Source organism: Octodon degus, unplaced genomic scaffold (assembly GCF_000260255.1).
Source record: "Octodon degus isolate 3935 unplaced genomic scaffold, OctDeg1.0 scaffold00038, whole genome shotgun sequence".
Taxonomy (NCBI): domain Eukaryota; kingdom Metazoa; phylum Chordata; class Mammalia; order Rodentia; family Octodontidae; genus Octodon; species Octodon degus.
The window spans coordinates 10,064,361-10,072,470 of record NW_004524614.1 but is presented as its reverse complement, the minus strand read 5'-3'; the positions used below and the strand labels follow the sequence as shown (position 1 = coordinate 10,072,470).

The following is an 8,110-nucleotide window of genomic DNA, read 5'->3' as shown; positions in this document are numbered from 1 at the left end:
GAGAGAGAGAGAGAGAGAGAGGTGTGTGGCCAGCTCAGCCCACCAGGGGGCGGGCTGGCTGGCATGTGGTGCTGGGGGATTGAACCGCGGTCCCCAATGCTTTGCCAAGCTTGTTCTAAGTAGGTGCTTTAGACCACTGAGCCATCTCTCCAGCCCCAAGCTGAAAATGTTAATTTATCAAAAAATATGTTTACAGCAGTCCAGGAAATTGTTAAAATATAGTAGCAACAACAACAAAATTTTGGGTTGGATTTCCTTCTGCAGGATACTCCTAGGAAACAACAATTAATGGCTCAGTACTTGGATGCTAGTAAAACAAATTGTATTTGTTTGTCCAAGACAAATATGTGTAGGAAATGTTATAAGTTAGGCTGCTGTGTGTCTTTGTACTCCCCTTTTATTTTTTCTAGTTGGGCAGCTGGTGATGGAATGAAGATTTTCCTACTTTTTTGGCTCAATATATAGTTTATTTCAAAATTTTAAGGATGGTCACTTGGGTTATAGACAATTACAGCCCTCTTTCTTTTCTGATCTTTCTCTTTAATTGATTTCAGAAAGAACTTGTGGAAAGTCTTATTTTAAGTTCCACTTCCTAAGTGACTCTACTTAGACAAGATAGCATGTCTACATCTTGTCCTCTGAATAACCACTATGGAGACAATATGCAATGTATTAATTATTGTAACTGTTCTATTAACCTGTTTTGAAACTGTTTCATTGCTATATTAGTTTCTCATTAAAATGAATAAAATATTAGAAAAAACCCAAAGTGACTCTGTGCTCTCTGTCTTCCATGGCCATGTGTGACACAGCCCAGTAGGTGCCACTTGCTGACTACATGTGAATGAATGGTGTTCCCTGGGGTTGGCACTATGGTGGCCCACAAACATTTTCATTAACCAGAAATAAAATCCATGGTCATCATGTATTTTATCCTTGCTTTTTTTTTTTTTTTTTTTTTTGTCTAAAGAAAGTTCTGGACAGGGTATCAGTTAAGATTACATCACAAAACTTTAAATGTATTTACAGTGTGAATAAGTTACATAGATAAATGTGAATGTTTCTGATGTGTAACAGATTCACATGCACACATCTAACACTTTGCCAGCATTAAGTTTAAGGAGGAAACTTAAAATGGCCTTTGACAGATATATTACAAATAAAATACATCATTCTTAAGAAACAAAGTGACAATTCATATCTTTATGATTCTATTTCTGCCTATCCAACAGATATTAAAATATGCATGCATGAAAGGTGAAAAGACTTGGAATTTATGTGAATAAATTTTCTCTATAAAATGGAAGTCAATTAAAATTAACATTTATCCTTCTGTAGTATAAATATGATCATAAAAGCAACCTTCTAGTAAAAAGCAGCCAAGATCCTTAGAAAGAGTCTATCTGGATCAATTTTGGTGCAAAGAAATCCAGGGCCTTCAGAAACAGTAGCCTAGCAACATAAGAAAGGTACCTCATAGCAGCTCCTTTTAGGTACAGTAATTGTATTCAAATAACAGTGTACATTACATTGTAGTCCATTTACAAGTCCCTTTTCAAATACACAGGCTGTCAGCTTTTGACCGTCTTACAGTGTTTCAGTGGCCAGCTTCATTCTGCCTGTCCCTGTCTCGTCTCACCAAAAACAAAACAAACAAAACAGAACAAAGGGAGGGGAAAGGAAAAAGAAGGGGAACAAATGTACAAGTTGTAGAATATAAAATTTTCTGAAGGGAAGAAAACATTGCATGTTTGCTAATCTAAAACTGTTTCGAGGAAGGTATTGTTCAGTGTCGTCGCTTTGGTATGCAATGGAAGTCAATTCTTCAGTAGTGAGTTGCATTTGCTCAGGAGAAGGGCAGCATGTTTGTGTCACACAGCATGGTGAGTGGAGTCTCAGGATGTCCTTTGCTGCCTTGGTTCTTAAAGTATTGCTACACGTTGGAAGTTCTGCCACCCTCCTTAGGAAAGGTCCTGCAGGTAACAAGAGGGAGAACAGTCTGTCCAAGCCTTCTGAAGGCTGAGAAGACACTGAATGACACTGCCCCAGCATGGCAGCACCCCCAGCTTGGAAGCCAGGGGGGACGGGAGGCTCCTGTCAGAGACTAGTGCCGGACACACTGGAGTCTGGGAGGAACGCAGTGAGGACTCGGTAACTCTGCGCCCTGCGGATCATGTCCCGGATTTCCATGTTCAGCTCCATCAGCTTGGTGCAGATTTCGGTCAGACTCTGGTTAGATCCCACCAGTGCATAAGTACCTGTCTGTCCCAGTGTTTGGTGACGGAAATAAATGTTCAGTAGTGTCTGGACCTCATCATCAGAACTGCTTCCAAAGATGTCATTGGGCCACAGACTTCTGCAGTCAAGGAAGATAGTGTGCATGTGTTAGTGTTAAGGCTCTTACTCTTAAAAAGCTTTACTGAGACACTGTCACACTATATAATTCACCCATCTAAAGTATGCAATCCCATGGGTTTCTGTATATACACAGTTGTGCAACCATCACTATATTCAGTTTTAGAGTACTGGATATTGGTTTTGATGAAAGTATAAGTATTAAAAACATCAGAACAGAATCTGATACTCTTACTGATAGCTTCTGGCCCTAGTATGAATTGCTAAAATCTTTATAGTGGTATCTAATATGGCTGATGCCCTTAAGACAAAGGCCCATCTCCCAAGCCCAGCTCCCTCTTCTTCTCCAGCTCAGCCCAGGCTACAGTCTCCTTCCACCCTTCCTGCCGCCTCAGAGAAGGCCCCCATCAGCTCTCTCAGGTCTATCTAAACATCCCCTTCACACTCCATGCCCGGCAAAAGGCCATGAAAAGCTCAGCCTCCCTTTGTTCAACTCCAGAGAATTTCTTATCTTCCCAAATTCCATGTCCTCAAATAAAATAAAACCCCTTTCCCTTTTTCCTTCTGCCTTTTTCTCTGCTGCACTGGACACCTGAAAAAAAACTATCACTTACAACATGTATTTCATTTGTGATAGCATTTTGGTTCTGATGAATGTGAAGACAACGTGAAGATGTTGGGGGAGAACCAAAGAATGTTCATTTGGATGTTAGTTTTCAATGAGCTAGAGGTTACTTTCAAGAGCTTGAACATTTTAAGGATGATGAAGGACCAGAACCATCCCAGTACTCTGAGGGTGTAAGATCCAAGAGCCAAGGGTTTATGGCATTGCCTATAAAGATCGATCTCTTAAAAGAAACAGGAGAGTGACCTGCATTCCCTGATTTGCCACAAGGCTCTGCCGAGCTCGTTCTTCTTCAGGCACTCCAGCATGGACTGGATGGCCGCCTCGGTGGACGTGAAGGTGGGCTCGGACCACGCGCCTTCCACGTAGAGCGGGTCCGCAGCGACGGCTGTGGCAGCCTCCTTCAGGCTTCTCTTCAGGTCACTCAGCTCTCTGGACATATTCAGCAGCTGTTTTAGAACAACAAGAACACTGTTTTGAGGTGCTGTCTGGTTTTACATCCTGAAAGGAAAGAAATTTGATCATGTGGGTCTGGTTCAGCTTACTGTGGCAGTAAATTACAGCATGACAGATGGTACTGTACGGCATGGTATGCGTAAAGGATGGGGGAATATGCACAGAAGAACTTTACACATGGCAAGCTGGAATGCCCTCCTTGTAGAGAAGATAAAGACTTCATTTCAACTTTTTTCTGTTTAACTGCAAAGGGCAAAAACAGACCTCAAATGCACCAGCGAACAGGCTCAAGGGTAAGGTAGGGTAGATCTGAGTTCAACGGCAACACTGCGGTACGACTGTCCCTCCATCCACAGAGGATGTGTCCTTAGACCCCCTAGTGGATACCTGAGATCCTGAACACTGTATCTGCTGTATTTTTTCTTATACACTCAAGCTTATGATAACATTTAATACACAATTACACATAGTAAGAATGAATAAGAACTTACTAAGATATTAACAAGAACTTACTACTTAATAATTATTAATAATAAAATAGAACAGTTTAAAAATATACTAAAACAAAAGCTATTTAATATTACAGATTACTTAGTTTTGGACATTTCCATTTAATAGTTTCAGGCCACATTTGACTCTGGGTAATGGAAACCATGGAGGGCAAGACGCAGATTTGGGGGAGGGGATGACTGTGAACTGTGGTTCAAATATGAATTTTTCTCTCTGCACTCATGGCGTTTACTCCCCAAAGTCTTACGTTCATTGGTTAAGAGAGAGTGCTTTATCAGACTAGGATGCCTACAGTGGGGCCTTTGGAAGGTGATCTGAAGGGTGTTTTTCGAGACAGGGTCTCACACTGTAGCATAAGTGGCCTCACTCCTGCTTCAGCCTCCTGAGTTTGGGGATTACAGGCATGTGGCAAATTAGGTCTTTGGGTGGTGCTTTCACGACTGGATGCTTGTGACCTTGGAAGGAAAGTGAGACCACACAGAGATAGACATGTGATCCCATCCTGTTGTGATGCAGCCAGAAGGCAGGCCTCCAAAACTGTGAGCTACATAATCCCTTTCTTGAGGCTGGGCATGGTGGCGTGTGCCTGGAATCCCAGCACTTGGAGGCTGAAAACAGAAGGATCACTACAAGTCCCATCTGTGTAGTGAGACCCTGCAGACCCTGTACTAAATACATTAAAAGAAGGCTGGCCAAATAGCTCAGCGGAGTAAAGTGCCGGCTTAGGCAGATGCAGGGGTGGGGAGTTTGATCCCCTGGCCTGCCTGCCAACCCTGCCCCTGGGGTATGCTGAGATGGCAACTGAGACTGGGTGTGGTGTCGTGTGCCTGTAATCCCTGCTCTTGCGAGGCTGTAAACAGGCAGATCACTAGAGTCCAATCTAGTAGTGAGATCCTGAATACCCCATTACACCCTGTCCTAAATACAAAATAAATAAATAAAAATAAAAAACACATTAAAAGAAAAAACTCCCTTTCTCTTTATAAAGAAAAGTGGTGCTACGAATGGGGCCTTTGGTATATTGGGCAATTGGTTAACAGGAAGAGGCTGAAGGGGCTTGGAGAATAGACTAGGGACTGCTGGGAAGGCTGTGAGAACACTGTGTGCATGAAATTCTGGTGAGGTCTCCGGGGACCAGTGTGGACCCCGACCATGAAGTCCATGCTGATGAGGTTTCCGATGGAAATGAAAGTTTTCTTGGGAACTGGAGTGAAGGCCATCGGTGTTGCGTGGTGGCAAAGCCTGGCTTCCTTGTGTCCTTGTCTGACACTGAGAAGAAGGCTGAATTTAAAAGTGGCAGACTCATTTACCTGAGAATTCAAAGCAGCAAAACAAAGGCTGCTGCATGGCGACTTTTAATTGCTTACAGTCAAGTGAGAGTGCAAGGGAATGAGTTTATTATTATTATTTAAAGACACTACAAAATAGTAACATCAGAAAACCAAAACCAAACCTCTCTCCCCCTGAAAAACCCCAAAATGTTAGAAATGACACAGAACTTTACCAAACAGAACAATAGGTTGGTTGCTTTTGGTTTTACTCTTCAAAATAAAATAAATTATAAAAGACAAAACAAACAAAACCCCAAAAAACAAAACAATAGGAATTCAAGAAAGGAATGAGTGGAAGAGAGAACTTTCAATTACAAAGGAAGCAGAGGAAAGAATTGGAAAATTTGTAGCCTGGTCAGGGAAGGTGAATAAAGAGGCAGGTAGGGGGTGAGACCAAGAAGGATTCAACAGAGCCTCTGATGGCTGAAAAGACTAGAACAGAAAAAAAGGTGTGAGCCTCTCAGGAGAACAGGAAAGATGCCTCAAGTGCAGAATTGTTGACACCCTGCAAAGAAAGCTGCAAAGGTCACCTTCAGCCTGTGAGCATCCAGGTGAGTGGAGAACAGAGTCGCAGAGGCACGATTTCTCCAGCAGCCCAGAGGTCAGGGCAGACCTTCGACCACAAAGAGCCACTGCAGAGAACCTCCACAATGGCAGTGCTGAGCAGAATTGTGGGGTCGAACTGTTGCAGAGGGTCCCCACATGGGGACGACTAGTGGAGCTAAGGGGTAGGGTTGCCACTGAGACCCCATGGCTGTGGAGTTCCCATGTGCAGCAGCCAGTCCGGGGAAGCTGTAGAGACTTGAGGTGTGAGAAGCGAAGCCTAAGTCTAGGAAAGCTGCACAGGAGGGAGGCTGCCCGAGGCCTTGGGGAATCAAGGTCCAGTGTAGACAGGATGCCAGACTAGCAACCCAGAGATTTAATGTTTGCCCTGCTAGATTTCAGTCTTGCAAGGGCTGACCACTCCTTGCTATGGGCCTAGTCCTCCTCCTCGAATGGGAATGTTTACCCCATGCCAGTCCCACCACTGTAGCTTGCATATATGTAGCTATTTTTCATTTTATATGTTCACAGCTGCAGGAAGTCTTCCTGGTCTCTCAGATGAGCCATTGTGAGTTTGAGTAAATGTTGGAATGAGTTAAGACTTTGGGTTATTTGGATGGAATTGCTATATGTTGTACGTGAGAAGGACATGAGTTTCAAGAGTGAATAAGGCTGGGAAGCGAAATGTGATGCTCTGAGTATGGTTTGTTCCCTGAATTCAGGGAGGAGTTTAATCTTAATGTCTGATGTTCATGGATTAAGAAGGGGGCTTAATGAGATTATGGTGGCTAGAGCTGGGGCTTTCAGGAAGTGATCAGATTAGGTCTCTAGAGTGGGGCCCTATAATTGAGTCCTGGTAGCTCCATGACAAAAACCAGACCAGACCCCGAGATATGCAAGTGCTCCTATTGTGCTGTGGTGCAGCCAGAGCAAGTGCCATGCTGTTGGGTCTTTGACATCCAAAACTGTGAGTTAAATAAATCCTTTCTCTTTATAAAGCAGCAGCTTTAGGTATTTGTTACTATAAAAAAATTCTAATACAAATGTAGTGCCTTGGTTCATGAACCCTTTCATTTGCAAACAACAGTCTTTGGTTTGCAGAGTCCACATTGGGTGACAAACCACCACAGTCATCTGCCCCAAAAGAGTAAAACAAATTAAGTTTGTAAATCAAGGGAATTTTGTAAACTTACTAGGGTAAAATAGTAAGAGATTTCTGTATACTTCAATTTCCTTACCTGTGAGACTAACTAGGCTCATTAAATTAAATTGCATTAATTAACTAATTAATTTTTGAGACAGGGTCTCACTCTGTAATTCAAGCTGGCTTTGAGTTCACTTTGTAGTCCAGGCAGGGCTCGAACTTGTGGCAATCCTCCTGCCTCAGCCTCCTGAGTGCTGGGATTACAAGTGTGCACCACTGTGCCTGGCTCCCAGGCTCACTTTAAATATTAAGTAAAATAACACTTATAAAACACTTAGTAAAAATAAGAAGGGAAACAATAGAATGGGGAGAGGAAAAAAGGGACAAGAAAAGAAAGAATAAAAGGAAAAATGGAAAAAAAGTTTCTGTAAATAAAGAGGGGAGGAGGGACTGAAGGGAGGGGAGAGGAATGGTAAAAAAAGAAGCATGTCATGTACAATTACATCATCACAAATTCTCAATGATGACTGTCATTTCTATGTATATTTAAAATGTACCAATGAACATAAAAAGGAAAAAAAGCTTAGTTCAGATTGGTATATAAGCACTCCATAACTGTAATAGTGAAGATGGACCCCAACTGAACAATCAGTATGCCTTGCTGTTCTATGGGACAGTAAAAGACTGAACACAATTTGAAGGACAAGGATGGAAAAAAATAATCTGAATGTAACCTTAGTATTAATACTACAGAGGTGAAGGATATTTTCCATTAAAATTATGGAACCAAGGCAGGGCACTGGTGTGTGCCTGCAGTTCCAGCTGCTCAGGGCTTGAGGCAGGAGTTCAGGGCCAGCCTGGGTAACACAGCAAGAGTGTATGTCAGAAACTACTGGAACCAAAAGTTCCAGAATATTAAAAAGTAAGTCATAACAGGAAGGGAGCCTATGTCACTTCTGGTGGTCTTCAAGATATACTGCAGTAGGGCCGGGGAGATAGCTCAGTGGAATAAGTGCTTGCCTAACCAGCGCAAGGTCCTGAGTTTGATTGCTGGTACCACAAAAAAAAAAACCTGAGTTCCCTTTTCCCAACTCTTACACCCAGAGCACTTAGCAGAAAACTCTACATATGGAGGATATTCCTTCC

At 42.6% G+C, this 8,110-nt stretch overlaps 1 protein-coding gene across 1 annotated transcript in view; it reads right to left on the bottom strand.

The window, feature by feature from the left end:
* Nucleotides 1-768: 768 nt before the first annotated feature.
* Nucleotides 769-8,110, bottom strand: part of Fry (FRY microtubule binding protein) — a 431,398-nt gene continuing 424,056 nt past the window's right edge. The window contains exons 60-61 of the mRNA XM_023715059.1: nucleotides 3,227-3,429; nucleotides 769-2,356 (exon numbers count right to left, since the gene is read on the bottom strand). Of these exons, the coding sequence (XP_023570827.1) occupies nucleotides 2,098-2,356; nucleotides 3,227-3,429 (462 nt within the window). The 3' untranslated portion in view covers nucleotides 769-2,097. The remainder of the gene's footprint in view (nucleotides 2,357-3,226; nucleotides 3,430-8,110) is intronic.